This window comes from Pseudopipra pipra, chromosome 1 (assembly GCF_036250125.1).
Source record: "Pseudopipra pipra isolate bDixPip1 chromosome 1, bDixPip1.hap1, whole genome shotgun sequence".
Classification (NCBI taxonomy): Eukaryota; Metazoa; Chordata; class Aves; order Passeriformes; family Pipridae; genus Pseudopipra; species Pseudopipra pipra.
Window position 1 is genome coordinate 843390 of NC_087549.1, and position 18009 is coordinate 861398.

Below are 18009 nucleotides of genomic sequence, written 5' to 3' on the forward strand. Positions count from 1 at the left end.
ATATTCTATGATTCTAAAATCTAAATGCAAAAGATCTCCAAGTCCAACCATTCCCCCAGCACGGCCAAAGCCACCACTTCACCCATGTCCCCAAGGGCCACATCTACACAGCTTTTACATCCCTCCAGGGATGGGGACTCCACCACTGCCCTGGACAGCCTGTGTCAACAATTGACAACCCTTCCCAGGAACTCAATAGGCAACTCAACCTTCCCTGGGGCAAGTTGAGCCTTTTCCTCTCCTCCCATGGCTTGGGAGCAGGGAGACAACACTGACACTCTCCTTGTTCTGAGCCCTATTCAGGGAACTCCAGAGAGCAACCAGGTCACCCCTCTCTTTCAGAAAATTAAACATCGTCAGTTCCTGCCTCTGCTCCTCACTTGTCTTCTCCTCATCCTTCACTACTTTCCCTTCTCCTGTATCCCAGCACAGCCCAGCACTGGCACCCTACAGTGCCAACTTGCTGGGCCCAGCTCAGACCAGTGCTATGGATGAACAAACACAAGACTTTGGGCAGCACGGGAAGCGTCCCGAAATCACAGGGATTGCTTTCCCAATCCCAGTGGGAAAGGCCAGAGCTAGAGACAGGCTGGGAGAGATGGAACCAAGGAGGGGAGGGAATGAATGCCATGGAAGGGGCAGCTCCTCATGTCTGGCCCAGCTAAAAAGGTCCAGAGCAGCCTGACAGGGCTGGGATGCTTTGGGGCCCCTCCTCACAACACACCCCCAAACCACAGCACACCAGGGACACGGGGGCACCTCACTCATCACACCCCACCTCTCCAAAGCTTTGCACACACCTTCAGCCCTCCCTGACATGCACCATCAACTCCAGACTTTGCCCTCTAATACTCACAGTTCAAACCTGCTGCCAAGGTCAGATGGACACGGCCTCAAGGGCAGGGCAGGGACTCACAGAATTCCACAAAGCAATGTCTGCACCATGACACAAGAGGAGAGAGGAGCCCACTGAACAATCACTAGGAATTCTAATTTTTTATTCATCCCCAGGATGTTACAACTTACAGGTTCAAAGTTAGGAAACCTCGTGGCTTGAATGCAGAAGAAAAGAATTGGCATCACAGAGCAGCCAGGGCAAAAAGGGATGGAGCCCCATTGGGTCTTTGTTTATTGTATTTCTTCAGGAGCTCAAGAAACAAAGTTTAAATGACCAAGTACCTTGTGATGAAAATTTCAGAAATCCAAATGGACCATAGGAATGGAACCGGACCAGCCTGAAATCAGCCTGAGCCGCCTCAAGGTTTCCAGATCCTCTCTCTTGATCTCAATCACGATTCCAGGGGATGGGCTCTCTTTCATCCCTTAAGAATTGCTGCAAAGGACTATGATCTTTCCAAGTTGATGGAGAGTGACCTCCCCAGGACATCAAATGTCTCCCTCAGCATTCCTGGGTGCAACACAATGACTGATGGACATCCAGTCACACAGAACAAGAGGGGGCCCAGTCAGCACAAAGCACCCACAAACCACAGCACATGAGAACCACAAAATCACCTCACTGATGACATCACACCTCTCCTGGGCTCGGGATGTTTATTCAGCCCTCCGTGACACACATCCAAGGATCCAACCCTCCCAAATCCCAACTCCTCAAAGCTGCCGCCAGCTGACAGGGCTGGGCCAAGGCTGTGCCGCCCCTGCGGGAGCAGCATAAAAGCCGGCCCAGCGCCTCTCTCCCTGCCACGCTTCTCCTCAAGCCTTCTCCTGCCTTCTCTGCCCACCACCAGGTGAGCCTCCAGCCCCCACAACCCCCTCCTGCTCCTGCCACACCGCCCCCCTGGCCCCTCTCTGCCAGCACGCTCGGACCCAGCCTCAGCAGCCCTCACGCCTCCCCACAGCCCCACACCAGCCTCCCCACTGACCAGCCCTCCTGCAACACCGCCCCGAGCACCCCCACCGCCCCCACCTGCCTCACACCCCTCTCTGCTCTCACCTTCTCTCACCTTCTCTTGCCTGCCCTCCCAGGGCCCCTCCACACCACACCCATGGCCTGCTACGACCTCTGCCGCCCCTGCGGACCCACCCCGCTGGCCAACAGCTGCAACGAGCCCTGTGTCAGGCAGTGCCAGGACTCCACCGTCCTCATCCAGCCCTCCCCCGTCCGCGTCACCTTCCCAGGACCCATCATGACCTCCTTCCCCCAGAGTACCTTCGTTGGATCCACCGCAGGGGCTGCCCTGGGCACGGAGCTCAACGTCCAGGGACAGCCCATCTCCGGCGGCTTTGGCTACGGCCTGGGCTATGGCCGTGGCTTTGGCTACGGCCTGGGAGGCCTGGGCTGCTCTGGCCTGGCAGGCCTGGGCTGCTCCGGCACCTGCTGAGGGTCTTTGCCATCACAGCTGACACCCCCTGCACCTGCCCTTCTCACTCTTGCACCAATATCTCCTGCAAGCAAAGCACCTTGGCTGATGGTCGCCCTACTTGCGCCTCACACCCCATCCCTCCTATTTATTTCTCGTCTTTTCAATCTCTGATCTTAATAAACTTCTCCTGCATCAAAGCCTGAGATGCCTCTGCCTCCTTAATTCTTCCAGGGATTTTCCAACTTTACCCCCTACACAGCCAGCTCCACAGGCCAGCTCGGTGGGTGGAAAAGGGGCACAAGACCCATCCTAGGAAATATCTCACCACCACCACCAGCAGCACTGACTGGCTCCTGAGGGTCTGTCACAAAGTTACACCAGCCCATCACTCATCACACTCAGGCTTTGACATGACAACGCTCCGTGGGACACCCCAACCCTTTGCTCCCACCCCAAACACCTCCAGTCCCTCTTACACCATCTCCCCTCACAGACACATCCCAGGACCACCCACACAAGGCCCCATGTCCTTTTCCCCTCGTGCTCCAAGGACCTTGGGGAACCCATGCAGGCTGTCCAGCTCACCACCCACCCTTCCACAGGGTCCTCAGCTCACCCAGCTCTGGATCCTTGTTGCACTGTCCCTCTGGCTGCCCGCTCCCCATTCCTCCTGCCTGGCAGTCCCCGGGCCAGGATCTCACCTTCTTGTGGGTCTTCAGCTGATCCCTGGTGGAGATGCCCAGGCCACCATCCCCTGCTCACTGCAGGGCCCCACTGGGATCCATTCCGGGGGTCTCTGCACCACCAGCCTCCCTCTCCAGGGGCCCTGCATCACCTGTGCACGTGACCCCAAGCCCCCATCCCTCTGCTCTCACGTCCCACAGCAAGTGCCCTTTGGGAGGTCACCGTCACTGGGCATTCCTCAGGCACAGCCTGGAGACCTTGGAACCAGGGGCAGGGACAAGCCTGGGACCCTGCTCTGCTGACAATTTGGGGCTCTGCAGGGTTGGGGTTGATCTTTGCAGGACACCAAGTGCCCACCAAGCCCCTCTCTCAGTCCCTTCCCACCAGTGGACAAAACAGAGGAGAAGAAGATGGAGAAAGGCTCCTGAGTGGAGTTAAGGACAGGGAGTTCAGTCACCAATCACCATTGTGGGCAAAACAGACTCCACCCAGAGAAATTCATTTCATTCCTTAAAAATCAAACCTTCGAGTAAGATAATGGGACAGAAAACCAAACCTTAAATACCTTCCCTTCACCCCTCCCTTCAGCCAGGCTCAACTTCACTCCCCAGTTCTCTGCCCCCTCTCCCCAAGTGGTTCAGGGCAATGGACAAGGTGGTTTGGGGTCAGTTCATCCCATGTTGGTTTTGCTCTTCCTTCCACATCACACTCTGCCCCTGCTCCAGCGTGGGCTCCATCCCACACACACAGTCTCCAACGGGGGCCTTCCCATGGGCTGCATTTCCATACAAACAGCTCCAGCCTGGCTCCCTCCCACGGGCTCAGGCCTTCAGGAACACGCTGCTCCAACGTGGCTCTGGAGGGGCTCCCAAGCTCTGCCAACAAACCTCCTCCATGGCGGGCTCCTCTCTCCAGGGGGCCACAGGTCCTGCCAGGAGCCTGCTCCAGCTCGCCCTCCCCACGGCCTCACAGCCTCTTTGGGCACTCCCTGGCTCTGCTGGCAGCTCCTCCTGGGGCTGCAGCTGCATCTCTGCTCCACCCTGCACCTCCAGGGGCTGCGGGGGGACAGCCTCACCCACCATGCTCTGCTCCACGGGCTGCACAGCACATTCTGCTACAGCCCCTGGGCCACCTCCTCCCCTCCCTCAGCACTGCCCTTCATCACCCCACACTTCTTCCTCTCCCATGTTTTCTCTCCTCTCTTCCAGCTCCTCTTGAGCACTAATTGTGCCCCTTCCAGAACAGGCTGTGATCACAGAATGGCTGCATCATCCACGATTGCCTCTGCTTTGCCCAGCAGCTGATCCAACATGGAGCCAGTGGGAACTTGCTGTGTCAGACACCAGGGAAGCTTCTGGAACCTTCTCCCAGAAGCCACACCTGCAGAACTCTTGAGACCAAAACCTTGTCAGCTGAACCTGATCCACTCAGATCCAACCTTAGCAGCAGTAGAGACAACCAGGCCCCCAGAAAGCACACCCAGTGGGCAAGGCTGAGCCTAAAACCAGGCTGTGTGAGCTGGGAGAAAGCTGGAGGGGAATCCAACAAAATGGAAGGAGAAGCCCCTCATGCCTGGCACAAACTCTTCTTTGGACGCTCGTCTTCAACCAGAGCACAAGCCCTGTGACCCCAAAGGGTCAACTTGCTGACAGCAGAGCACAGCCAGTGACAAAGGCCAGGCTCAAAGACAGGCTCAGTGAGCTGGCAGTGAGGCTGGAAGGAAGGAATGGGATTGAAGGGGCAGCCCCTCACACCCGGCACGGCTGCACAGCCCAGACCAGCCCGACAGGGCTGAGGGGGAATGGGGCCCCTCTAAACAACTCACCCACAAACCACAGCCCCCGAGCGACACAAGGTGACCTTACTGATGACACTGCACCTCTCCAGTGCTTTGGTCACATCAGACAAATGCCCTGACCCCCATATTTCATGTAAATCCTCCCAACAACCAACTCATCAAAGCTGCCGCCAAGGTCAAATGGACGCAGCCTCAAGAGCAGGACATGGAATGACAGAATTCCACAAAGGAACATCAGTAAAATGACAGCAGAGGAGAGAGGAACCCACTGACTATCCCCTGGTAATTATAGTTTTTGCTCTCAGGTACAGGATAATACAACTTAGGATTTATAGATTGTGAAATCTCATGGCTTGAATGCAGAAGAAGGGAATTGGCGTCACCGACCAACCAGGGCAAAAAGGGATCAAACCCCATTGGGTCTTTGTTTATTGCATTTCTTCAGGAGGCCAAGAAATAAAGTTTAAATGACCAAATAGCTTGTGATGAAAATTTCAGAAATCCAAATGGACCATAGGAATGGAACCGGACCAGCCTGAATTCAGCCTGAACAACCTCAAGTTTTCCAGGTCCTCTCTCTTGATCTCAATCACGATTCCAGGGGATGAGCTCTCTTTCATCCCTCAAGAAGTGCTCCAAAGGACTATGACCTTTCCAAGTTGATGGAGAGTGACCTCCCTAGGACATCAAATGGCTCGCTCAGCATTCCTGGGTGCAACACAATGACTGAGGGACATCCAGTCACACAGAAGAGGTGGACCAGTCAGCACAAAGCACCCACAAACCACAGCACACGAGGGCCAGAAAATCACCGTACTAATGACATCACACCTCTCCTGGGCTCTGGTTGTTTATTCAGCCCTCCCTGACACACATCCAACAATCCAACCCTCCCAAATCCCAACTCCTCAAAGCTGCCGCCAGCTGACAGGGCTGGGCCAAGGCTGTGCCGCCCCTGCGGGAGCAGCATAAAAACCGGCCCAGCGCCTCTCTCCCTGCCACGCTTCTCCTCAAGCCTTCTCCTGCCTTCTCTGCCAACAACCAGGTGAGCCTCCAGCCCCTCACAACCCCCTCCTGCTCCTGCCACACCGCCCCCCTGGCCCCTCTCGGCCAGCACGCTCGGATCCAGCCTCAGCAGCCCTCACGCCTCCCCACAGCCCCACACCAGCCTCCCCACTGACCAGCCCTCCTGCAACACCGCCCCGAGCACCCCCACCGCCCCCACCTGCCTCACACCCCTCTCTGCTCTCACCTTCTCTCACCTTCTCTTGCCTGCCCTCCCAGGGCCCCTCCACACCACACCCATGGCCTGCTACGACCTCTGCCGCCCCTGCGGACCCACCCCGCTGGCCAACAGCTGCAATGAGCCCTGTGTCAGGCAGTGCCAGGACTCCACCATCCTCATCCAGCCCTCCCCCGTCCGCGTCACCTTCCCAGGGCCCATCATGACCTCCTTCCCCCAGAGCTCCGCCGTCGGATCCACCGCAGGGGCTGCCCTGGGCACGGAGCTCAACGTCCAGGGACAGCCCATCTCCGGCGGCTTTGGGGCCGGAGGCTACGGCCTGGGCTATGGCCGTGGCTTTGGCTACGGCCTGGGAGGCCTGGGCTGCTACGCCAACAGGGGCTGCTCTGGCATCTGCTGAGGCCCCAAACAACTGCCCCAATACCAACTACCCATGACCTGCAAGTCAGCACAAGTAACAGGGATCCATCTTCGTGCCCAGGCTCTCCAATGGGCTCAGCACTTCCAGTTCCTGCTCTCAGGGCTCCAAGCAAGGAAGCAGCCAAGGGGCCAGCCTGCGCTGCCTGCAAACATGGCCCAGCACCCTCCTCCTCTTCTCTCCCTTCCTTCTCTCCAGCGCCCCTTCGGCTCTGGCCAGTCCCCTCTGCTGCAAACAGCTTCTCACAAGCCACACACCATCAGGTACCTCTGCTGGGCTGCTTCCAACAAGGGGAGCAGCAAGACCTGGGGACTCTGTAAAATCTCCTGCAAGGGAGGGACCTCAGCTGATGGTTGCCCTACTTGCACCTCAGACCAGATCCCTTCCTCTGGCCGCTCCTTTCTTTTTACTCTTTAGTCTCAATAAAGTTCTCCTGCATCACAGCCTCTCATGACTCCTCTTCATTTGTTCTTCCAGTGGTCTCACAGCATCACTTGACACAAAGCCAGGGAGGAGCTGGTCCTGGGCAAGGTGGAACAGGGCCACAGGACCCATTTAAACAAATGTGCCACCAGCAGTAACACACAGACTGGCACAGGGTGGGGGCCCTTCCAGAACATGGGACAAACCCATCACCTGCTACACCAAAGGCTTCCACACAACACTGCTCTTACCTGTGCACACCACACCAAAGGCACTGTGGTCCAGCACACACTGCACAAACTCTCTTTCCCAGCAGGACTCTTCAGCCCTCCCAGCAAACCTCCTGGTTGGCAGGAACTCTCCATAGCAAGTGCTTAAACCCCCTGCTCAAGCAGGGTCACACAGAGCAGGACTCCCAGGACTTTAGTCAGTGCAGTTTTAGATCTCCCAGGACAGAGACCCAACCACTTCATCCATACTGTGGCCACACTCACACTGGAAATCCCTACCCTCCTTCCCAGAGGAATTCCCTCTGGTTTCACTCTGGAGGGGCAGTGGAGGGGCAGGGACCGATCTCTTCACTCTCCTGACCAGGGACAGCACTCCAGGAAACAGCTGCAGCTGAGTCAGGGCAGGGTTAGGTTGGACATCAGCAAAAAGGTTTTCACCCAGAGGCTGCTTGAGCACTAGGACACGCTCCTCAGGGCAGTGGGCACAGCACCAAGCCTGGCTGAGATCAAGAAGTCTTTGGAAAATGCTCTCAGAGACATGGTGGGATTCTTGAGGTGTCCTGTGCAGGGCTGGGAATTGCACTCCATCATCCTCATGGGTCCCTTCCAACTCACAATATTCTATGATTCTAAAATCTAAATGCAAAAGATCTCCAAGTCCAACCATTCCCCCAGCACGGCCAAAGCCACCACTTCACCCATGTCCCCAAGTGCCACATCTACACGGCTTTTACATCCCTCCAGGGATGGGGACTCCACCACTGTCCTGGGCAGCCTGTGTCAACAATTGACAACCCTTCCCAGGAACTCAATAGGCAACTCAACCTTCCCTGGGGCAAGTTGAGCCTTTTCGTCTCCTCCCATGGCTTGGGAGCAGGGAGACAACAGTGACACTCTCCTTGTTCTGAGCCCCATTCAGGGAACTCCAGAGAGCAACCAGGTCACCCCTCTCTTTCAGAAAATTAAACATCGCCAGTTCCTGCCTCTGCTCCTTACTTGTCTTCTCCTCATCCTTCACTACCTTCCCTTCCCACGTGTCCCAGCACAGCCCAGCACTGGACCCCACAGTGGCACCAGCGCTACGGATGAACCAATACGAGACTTTGGGCAGCATGGGAGGTCTCCCGGAATCACAGGGATTGCTTTCCCAATCCCAGTGGGAAAGGCCAGAGCTAGAGACAGGCTGGGAGAGATGGAACCAAGGAGGGGAGGGAACGAATGCCGTGGAAGGGCCAGCTCCTCATGTCTGGTCCAGCTAAAAACGTCCAGAGCAGCCTGACAGGGATGGGATGCTTTGGGGCCCCTCCTCACAACACACCCCCAAACCACAGCACACCAGGGACATGGGGGCACCTCACTCATCACACCCCACCTCTCCAAAGCTTTGCTCACATCTTCAGCCCTCCCTGACAGGCACCATCAACTCCAGACTTTGCCCTCTAATACTCACAGTTCAAACCTGCTGCCAAGGTCAGATGGACACGGTCCCAAGGGCAGGACATGGAATCACAGAATTCCACAAAGCAATGTCCGCACCATGACACAAGAGGAGAGAGGAGCCCACTGAACAATCACTAGGAATTATAATTTTTTATTCTCAGGTACAGGATGTTACAACTTACAGGTTCAAAGTTAGGAAACCTCATGGCTTGAATGTGGAAGAAGGGAACTGGCATCACAGACCAGCCTGGGAAAAAAAGGTATGAAGCCCCATTGAGTCTTTGTTTATTGTATTTCTTCAGGAGCTCAAGAAATGAAATTTAAATGACCAAGTACCTTGTCATGAAAATTTCAGAAATCCAAGTGGACCATAGGAATGGAACCGAACCAGCCTGAATTCAGCCTGAGCTGCCTCAAGGTTTCCCAGATCCTCTCCTTTGATCTCAGTCACGATTCCAGGGGATGAGCTCTCTTTCATCCCTCAAGAATTGCTCCAAAGGACTATGACCTTTCCAAGTTGATGGAGAGTGACCTCCCCAGGATATCAAATGGCTCCCTCAGTATTCCTGGGTGCGACACAATGACTGATGGACATCCAGTCACACAGAACAAGAGGGGGCCCAGTCAGCACAAAGCACCCACAAACCACAGCACACCAGGGACACGGGGGCACCTCACTCATCACACCCCACCTCTCCAAAACTTTGCTCACATCTTCAGCCCTCCCTGACACGCACCATCAACTCCAGACTTTGCCCTCTAATACTCACAGTTCAAAGCTGCTGCCAAGGTCAGATGGACACAACCTCAAGGGCAGGACATGCAATCACAGAGGTGATTCCCCAAAGGAATGTCTGCACCAGGACACAAAAGGAGAGAGCAGCACACCAGGTCTCTGCCAGCAATTAGTGGCTTTTGCTCACAGCAGCACAAGGCTGAGACTGACAGGTTACAAGTTCTGGAACCTCATGGCTTGAATGTGGAAAAAGGGAATGGAAATCCCAGACCAGCCTGGGCAAAAAGGGATCAAGCCCAGTTGGGTCTTGGTTTAATGGATTTCTTAATCAGGCCCCAAAATACAGTTTAAATGGAAGAGAACATTGTTCTGTAAATGTGAGAAATCCAAATGGAGCACAACAATGGAACAAGTTCAGCCTGAGCGGCCTCTGGTTTTCCAGATCCTCTCGCTTGATCCCATTCCAGAGACAAGGGCAGGAGCTCTCCTTCATCCATCAGGAAGGGCTCCCAGAAGGAATGACCTTGGCAAGCTGATAGAGAGTGGCCTCCCCAGGACATCAAATGGCTCCCTCAGCATTCCTGGGTGCAACACAATGACTGATGGACATCCAGTCACACAGAACAAGAGGATCCACAATTCACAACACGTCCACAAACCACAGCACACAAGGGCCAAAAAATCACCTCACTGATGACATCACACCTCTACGTGGCTCGAGTTGTTTATTCAGCCCTCCCTGACACACATCCAACCATCCAACCCTCCCAAAAACCAACTCCTCAAAGCTGCCGCCAGCTGACAGGGCTGGGCCAAGGCTGTGCCGCCCCTGCGGGAGCAGCATAAAAGCCGGCCCAGCGCCTCTCTCCCTGCCACGCTTCTCCTCAAGCCTTCTCCTGCCTTCTCTGCCCACCACCAGGTGAGCCTCCAGCCCCTCACAACCCCCTCCTGCTCCTGACACACCGCCCCCCTGGCCCCTCTCGGCCAGCACGCTCGGACCCAGCCTCAGCAGCCCTCATGCCTCCCCACAGCCCCACACCAGCCTCCCCACTGACCAGCCCTCCTGCAACACCGCCCCGAGCACCCCCACCGCCCCCACCTGCCTCACACCCCTCTCTGCTCTCACCTTCTCTCACCTTCTCTTGCCTGCCCTCCCAGGGCCCCTCCACACCACACCCATGGCCTGCTACGACCTCTGCCGCCCCTGCGGACCCACCCCGCTGGCCAACAGCTGCAACGAGCCCTGTGTCAGGCAGTGCCAGGACTCCACCGTCCTCATCCAGCCCTCCCCCGTCCGCGTCACCTTCCCAGGGCCCATCATGACCTCCTTCCCCCAGAGCTCCTTCGTCGGATCCACCGCAGGGGCTGCCCTGGGCACGGAGCTCAACGTCCAGGGACAGCCCATCTCCGGCGGCTTTGGCTACGGCCTGGGCTATGGCCGTGGCTTTGGCTACGGCCTGGGAGGCCTGGGCTGCTCTGGCCTGGGGGGCCTGGGCTGCTCCGGCACCTGCTGAGGGTTCTTGCCAACAAAGCTGACACCCCCTGCACCTGCCCTTCTCACTCTTGCACCAATATCTCCTGCAAGCAAAGCACCTCGGCTGATGGTCGCCCTACTTGCACCTCACACCTCGCCCATCCCACTCCCTGCTCTTGTCTCTTCACTCCTTTGACTCAATAAAATTCTCCTGCATCAAAGTCTCTCAGGTCTCCTCTTTTTTGATTACAATGGTTTCACATCCTCGCTCAGTACAAGGGCAGGGCGCTACAGACAGTGAGAATCTGGAAAAAGGCCACAACACCTTTCTTAGCAAATCTGTCACCAGCACTAACACAGACGGGCAATGGAACAGGGGTGGAGGGGCCCTGCCACAACATGGCAGAAAACCATGACCTGCTACACCAAAGGCTTCCACACAACAAGGCTCTCCTGCACACGCCTCTGCCAGAGGCTCTCTGCGCCAGCACTCACTGCACAAACTCTCTTCCCCACCACGACTCTTCAACCTGCCCAGCACAGACACAACATCAGCCACTTGGCCAGGATGCAGTGCAAGTGCTTCAACCCTCCTGCTCAAACCAACCCCGCAAGAGCAGCTTGGCCAGGACCAAGGACAGTTCAGCGTTACAGCTCCAGGCACACAGACTCCACCTCTTCTGCCACTCTCTCACCTCCCTCACACACAACAAGCCTTGTCTTCTTTGCCCATGCAATTCCATCTGTTTCCCTTGTGTCCAGGGCCCCTTGTCCTGCCCGTGTGTTCTGCTGACAAGAGCTGGGCTCCCTCCACTTCAGTCCCTGCCAGCAGGGATTCACACACACTCATACACTCCCCTGGCCAGCCCTGTCTCCTCCTGCCAGTCCCAGCTCTCTCAGCCTCTCCTCTAGCCAACATCCTCCGGCCTCTTTAGAATCTTGATGCTCCTGCTCTGCATTCCCCAAGTCCATCAGCTTCTTCCACTGGAGAACCCAGCACTGCCCACAGACCTCACATGGCACATCCCCAGTGCTGAGGAGGCAGCAAGAGTCACCTCCCACTGCTTGATCACAACTTGCCCAATCCTCACCTGCAGACTCCTTTTCCCACACTGGTTCATGGCCACCTCTTGGGCCATTTGTTCCCCACCAGGAACACAAAATCTGGTCCTAATAAGAGATTCATTCTATGAAAACAGTTGATCCAGTTGATGTTCAGCCTTTCCTCCTACCTGGGCTGACCTCTCCCCAGAAACAGGACTTTGCCCCTGCCCCTGCTCAACTCCGAGATGTGGCCATGGCCATGACCGTTTATGTTTTCAGGCCTGGCCCAATGGATGCAGCTCCTGTGCTACAGCACTGCACACTTGTTCCCATCTGCACTTTGGCACACTCAGCCCAAGGCGCTGGGCCCAGCCCTGCACACACTTCTCACCCCACCACACTGGCCACTGACACAGCCCGGCCTTGTTTGCACTCTCTGGCATCACGCAATGCTTGTGTCCAACAACCCTGGACACCTCCAAATCCTCCTGCTGCCCCTCAGACAGAAAAGATGCCCAGAGAAGGGACTTCACTCCCTGCCACTCAGCCCAGGACAGGGCCCAAAAGGCCCCAGCTATCAAAACCTTCAAAGCAGGAGGGGCACCAAAACCCCCAGAGAGCACAGTCAGCAGGAAAAGTCAGGTCCAATGTCACGCTTAGCCAGGTGGAAGCAAAGGGGAGAGGAATGAAAGGGGAGGGAAGGGGCAACACGTGTGAAACTCCAGAGCAGCCTGACAGGGCTGGGATGCTTTGGGGCCCCTCCTCACAACACACCCCCAAACCACAGCACACCAGGGACACGGGGGCACCTCACTCATCACACCCCACCTCTCCAAAGCTTTGCTCACATCTTCAGCCCTCCTTGACACGCACCATCAACTCCAGACTTTGCCCTCAAATACTCACAGTTCAAAGCTGCTGCCAAGGTCAGATGGACACGGCCTCAAGGGCAGGACACGGAATCACAGAATTCCACAAAGCAATGTCCGCACAGTGACACAAGAGTAAAGAGGAGCCCACTGAACAATCCCTAGAAATTATAATTTTTTATTCTCAGGTACAGGATGTTACAACTTACGGGTTCAAAGTTAGGAAACCTCCTGGCTTGAATGCGGAAGAAGGGAATTGGCCTCACAGAGCAGCCAGGGCAAAAAGGGATCAAGCCCCATTGGGTCTTTGTTTATTGTATTTCTTCAGAAGGTCAAGAAATGAAATTTAAATGACCAAGTACCTTGTCATGAAAATTTCAGAAATCCAAGTGGACCATAGGAATGGAATCGGACCAGCCTGAAATCAGCCTGAAGAGCCGCAAGGCTTCCAGGTCCTCTCTCTTCAACTCAGTCACAATTGCAGGGTATGAGCTCTCTTTCATCCCTCAAGAATTGCTCCAAAGGACTAGGACCTTTCCAAGTTGATGGAGAGTGACCTCCCCAGGACATCAAATGACTCCCTCAGCATTCCTGGGTGCAACACAATGACTGATGGACATCCAGTCATACAGAAGAGGGGGCCCAGTCAGCACAAAGCACCCACAAACCACAGCACACGAGAACCACAGAATCACCGTACTAATGACATCACACCTCTCCTGGGCTCTGGTTGTTTATTCAGCCCTCCCTGACACACATCCAACAATCCAACCCTCCCAAATCCCAACTCCTCAAAGCTGTTGCCAGCTGACAGGGCTGGGCCAAGGCTGTGCCGCCCCTGCGGGAGCAGCATAAAAGCCGGCCCAGCGCCTCTCTCCCTGCCACGCTTCTCCTCAAGCCTTCTCCTGCCTTCTCTGCCCACCACCAGGTGAGCCTCCAGCCCCTCACAACCCCCTCCTGCTCCTGCCACACCGCCCCCCGGCCCCTCTCTGCCAGCACGCTCGGACCCAGCCTCAGCAGCCCTCACGCCTCCCCACAGCCCCACACCAGCCTCCCCACTGACCAGCCCTCCTGCAACACCGCCCCGAGCACCCCCACCGCCCCCACCTGCCTCACACCCCTCTCTGCTCTCACCTTCTCTCACCTTCTCTTGCCTGCCCTCCCAGGGCCCCTCCACACCACACCCATGGCCTGCTACGACCTCTGCCGCCCCTGCGGACCCACCCCGCTGGCCAACAGCTGCAACGAGCCCTGTGTCAGGCAGTGCCAGGACTCCACCGTCCTCATCCAGCCCTCCCCCGTCCGCGTCACCTTCCCAGGGCCCATCATGACCTCCTTCCCCCAGAGCTCCTTCGTCGGATCCACCGCAGGGGCTGCCCTGGGCACGGAGCTCAACGTCCAGGGACAGCCCATCTCCGGCGGCTTTGGGGCCGGAGGCTACGGCCTGGGCTATGGCCGTGGCTTTGGCTACGGCCTGGGAGGCCTGGGCTGCTACGCCAACAGGGGCTGCTCTGGCATCTGCTGAGGCCCCAAACAACTGCCCCAATACCAACTACCCGCGACCGTGAAGTCAGCACAAGTAACAGGGATTCATCTCCACGCCAAGGCTGTCCAATGGGCTCAGCACTTCCAACTCCTGCTCCTGCTCTCAGGGTTCCAAGCAAGGAAGCAGCCAAGGGGCCAGCCCTCACTGCCTGCAAACATGGCCATGAGCTTGAGGCTCTGCCAAAATCTGCTACAACACAAGTACCTCAGCTGACAGTCGCCCTACTGCACCTCACACCAGATCCCTTCCACTCTTTTCTTGCCTTTTCACCCTTTTGTCTCAATAAAGTTCTCCTGCAGCAAAACATGACAGGCCTGCTCATCCTTTCTTTTTCCAAGCCTCCTAGAACTTCATTTGCCACAGAGCTCTGGTAACAGATGCCGTTGGATGGGTGGGAAAGGGACCAGCTCTCTCCTAGGAAATATTTCACAGGGATCAACAGAGACAGGTACAGAAGGGCCTTCCACAATGGGACACAAATTCTTCCCTTGCCCAAACACAGCCTTGGACACACCACCCACACCTCAGACACAAACTCCCAGTCTGGGCTGGCTTCAGTCTCCATGGACACCGGGAGCTCCAGCCCTTCATCATCCCCAAGGCTCTACTCTGCATCCCACCAACAGGTCCCTGCTTTCCTTATCCTCAGGCTCCCAGAGCTGAACACACAACTCCAATCTCCCCAGAAAGGAGCAGAGGGGCACAATCCCCTCCCTCTCCCTGCTGCCCACACTGTGGCCAGGAGCCCAGCACATGGGGGCTCTCTGGGCTGCCAGGACACGTTCCTGGCTCCCAGTCAGTTCTTCACTCACCAACACCCTCCAAGCCTTCTCCACAGGGCTGCTCTCAAACCAGCCACCACCCGCCTGGAGCCCTGTTAGGGACTCACACAACCCACAAGCTCTTGGCCCTCTTGAATTCCAGGAGCATCACACAGGTCCTCCTCCCCAGCCTGTCCAGGCCCCTCTGGCTGCCATCCCTTCCCTCTCGACAAACAACCACAACACTCAGCTTGGTGTCATCCACAGTCTTGCAGAGCTCGCACTTAATCCATGATCCTGATGGAAATGGGGGAGGTCAAGCCTCCAGTGTGCAAGGTTCACAACATCAGCTCAGCCACAAAAGCACCTGGAGCAGATCCACCAGCAGCTGCTCTGCTCAGGCTCTGAGGCTTCTCCATATGATTCAGGAACACCCAGAGCAGGACAGACGAGGAGAGAGAAGCACATTGAGCCTCCTCTGGTAATTACAGGTTTTTCCTCACAAGAAAAAGATATTAAGAATTAGGGCTTATAAATTATGAAAGCTTATGGCCTGAATGGTGAACAAGTGACCCGATGTCACAGACCAGCCTGGGCAAAAAGGGACCAAACCCACTTTGTTGTTTGTTTATTGCTTTTCTTAATGAGGTCACAAAATACAGTTTCAATGACAGAGTATCATGTCCTGTAAATGTGAGAGATCCCAAGGGACCGTAACCCTGGCAATGAGGGCATCCTGACCACATGCCAGTTAGCCAGGGAGTCACTGCTGCTCTTCCTCCACAAACCAAGCCAGGAGCTCTCTTTCAGCCCTCAGGAAGTGCTCCCAGGCACTGGCACCAGGAGCAGCTGATGGCAAGAGGAGCAGAGTGGCCTCCCCAGCACATCAGGCAGCTCCCTCAGCATTCCTGGCTGCAGCACCTCAGGCCCTGAGGGCACAGGTGCACCCAGTGACACAGCAAACCTTCCTGCAGGGCTTCCCCTTGCCCAGCAACACTCACTGCTCACCTGACAAACCCCCTGCAAACTCTGCCCTGGGCTCCAGGGGGGCAGCTCTGCCTGGCAGCCTTTGGGGCCTCATCGTCACCAGGTCCCCACAAACCACAGCACACCAGGGACACGGGGGGACCTCACTGATGACACCACCAATTTCCTTGGCCTTTTTGTTTCTTCAGCCCTCCCTGACACACATCCAACCATCCAACCCTCCCAAATCCCAACTCATCAAAGCTGCCACCAAGGTCAGACGGACACGGCCTCAAGGGCAGGACATGGAATCCCAGAACTCCACAAACCCACAGCACGGGAGTGACATCAGGTGACCTCACAGAGGACACCCCACCTCTCCTGGGCAGTGTCTGCACCTGCCAAGTGCCCCCACAAGCACATTCCAGGCACAACCTCCCAAATACCAACTCTCCCTTCAAAGCTGCCGCCACAAGGACACGTCTGCAAGAGGAGCACACGCAAAGGGAGCACTGTGGAAAGGAAAACACACCCCACCTCACCCACTCAGTGGCTCACCTTGGCCTACAAGGAGCTCACCTTGCTCAAGCAGCACCTGCCTTTCACAAACCCATCATGGCTGGGCCAAATCCTCTCCTTGTCCTGCAAGTGCCGTGGGATGGCACTCAAGGTGACCTGCTCCAGAAATTTCCCTGGCACTCAGGTCACACTGAAAGGCCTGTAGTTCCCCATATCCTCTTTCCAGCCTTATTTGGATGCGTCACTGGGGAGCACAAGCCCTGTGAGCCCGGGGTGTAAACGAGCCCATCCCAGAGCAAAGCCACTGAGAAAGGCCCGACCTAAGGACAGGCTGAGCCAGCTGGGAGAAAGGTGGGCAAGGAGCAAATGCAATGGAAGGGGCAGCTCCTCACCAAGGGCACACCTCCAAAGCCAAAGCAAGCTGTCAGGGTTGTGAGGGAATGAGGCCTCTCCTCACAACACACCCACAAACCAAAACACGAGGGACACGGGGTGACCTCACTGCTGACACCTCAACTCTCCATTGCTTTGGTCATGTCTCCAAAAAGCCACAAGACTCAAATTCCATGGAAATGCTCCTAAATGAGAACTCCTCAAAGCTGCCGCCAGCTGACAGGGCTGGGCCAAGGCTGTGCCGCCCCTGCGGGAGCAGCATAAAAGCCGGCCCAGCGCCTCTCTCCCTGCCACACTTCTCCTCAAGCCTTCTCCTGCCTTCTCTGCCCACCACCAGGTGAGCCTCCAGCCCCTCACAACCCCCTCCTGCTCCTGCCACACCGCCCCCCCGGCCCCTCTCGGCCAGCACGCTCGGACCCAGCCTCAGCAGCCCTCACGCCTCCCCACAGCCCCACACCAGCCTCCCCACTGACCAGCCCTCCTGCAACACCGCCCCGAGCACCCCCACCGCCCCCACCTGCCTCACACCCCTCTCTGCTCTCACCTTCTCTCACCTTCTCTTGCCTGCCCTCCCAGGGCCCCTCCACACCACACCCATGGCCTGCTACGACCTCTGCCGCCCCTGCGGACCCACCCCGCTGGCCAACAGCTGCAACGAGCCCTGTGTCAGGCAGTGCCAGGACTCCACCGTCCTCATCCAGCCCTCCCCCGTCCGCGTCACCTTCCCAGGGCCCATCATGACCTCCTTCCCCCAGAGCTCCTTCGTCGGATCCACCGCAGGGGCTGCCCTGGGCACGGAGCTCAACGTCCAGGGACAGCCCATCTCCGGCGGCTTTGGGGCCGGAGGCTACGGCCTGGGCTATGGCCGTGGCTTTGGCTATGGCCTGGGAGGCCTGGGCTGCTCTGGCCTGGCAGGCCTGGGCTGCTCAGGCACCTGCTGAAGGTTCTTGCCACCACAGCTGACACCCCCTGCACCTGCCCTTCTCACTCTTGCACCAATATCTCCTGCAAGCAAAGCACCTCGGCTGATGGTCGCCCTACTTGCACCTCACACCACATCCCTCCCATTTGTTCCTCTTCTCTCTTCACTCTTTTGACTCAATAAACTTCTCCTGCATCAAAGCCTGAGATGTCTCTGCCT

The 18009-nt window shown here is 56.7% G+C and overlaps 5 protein-coding genes across 5 annotated transcripts; all 5 read left to right on the forward strand.

Moving 5' to 3' along the window:
* The first annotated feature begins 2006 nt into the window (after positions 1–2006).
* Positions 2007–2342, forward strand: LOC135405848 (feather beta keratin-like). The gene has a single exon (XM_064640437.1). It carries the CDS (start codon positions 2007–2009, stop codon positions 2340–2342), a length of 336 nt encoding a protein of 111 aa, XP_064496507.1.
* Positions 2343–5937: 3595 nt separating this feature from the next.
* Positions 5938–6461, forward strand: LOC135414425 (feather keratin B-4-like). The gene has a single exon (XM_064655241.1). It carries the CDS (start codon positions 6111–6113, stop codon positions 6447–6449), a length of 339 nt encoding a protein of 112 aa, XP_064511311.1. The 5' UTR covers positions 5938–6110; the 3' UTR covers positions 6450–6461.
* Positions 6462–10474: 4013 nt separating this feature from the next.
* LOC135405855 (feather beta keratin-like) lies at positions 10475–10810 on the forward strand. Its single transcript, XM_064640439.1, has one exon. It carries the CDS (start codon positions 10475–10477, stop codon positions 10808–10810), a length of 336 nt encoding a protein of 111 aa, XP_064496509.1.
* A 2871-nt stretch (positions 10811–13681) lies between these two features.
* Positions 13682–14208, forward strand: LOC135414504 (feather keratin B-4-like). Its single transcript, XM_064655367.1, has one exon. The coding sequence runs from the start codon at positions 13870–13872 to the stop codon at positions 14206–14208; it is 339 nt and encodes a 112-aa protein (XP_064511437.1). The 5' UTR covers positions 13682–13869.
* Positions 14209–17464: 3256 nt separating this feature from the next.
* Positions 17465–17809, forward strand: LOC135405870 (feather keratin B-4-like). Its single transcript, XM_064640440.1, has one exon. The coding sequence runs from the start codon at positions 17465–17467 to the stop codon at positions 17807–17809; it is 345 nt and encodes a 114-aa protein (XP_064496510.1).
* The last annotated feature ends 200 nt before the right edge of the window (positions 17810–18009 follow it).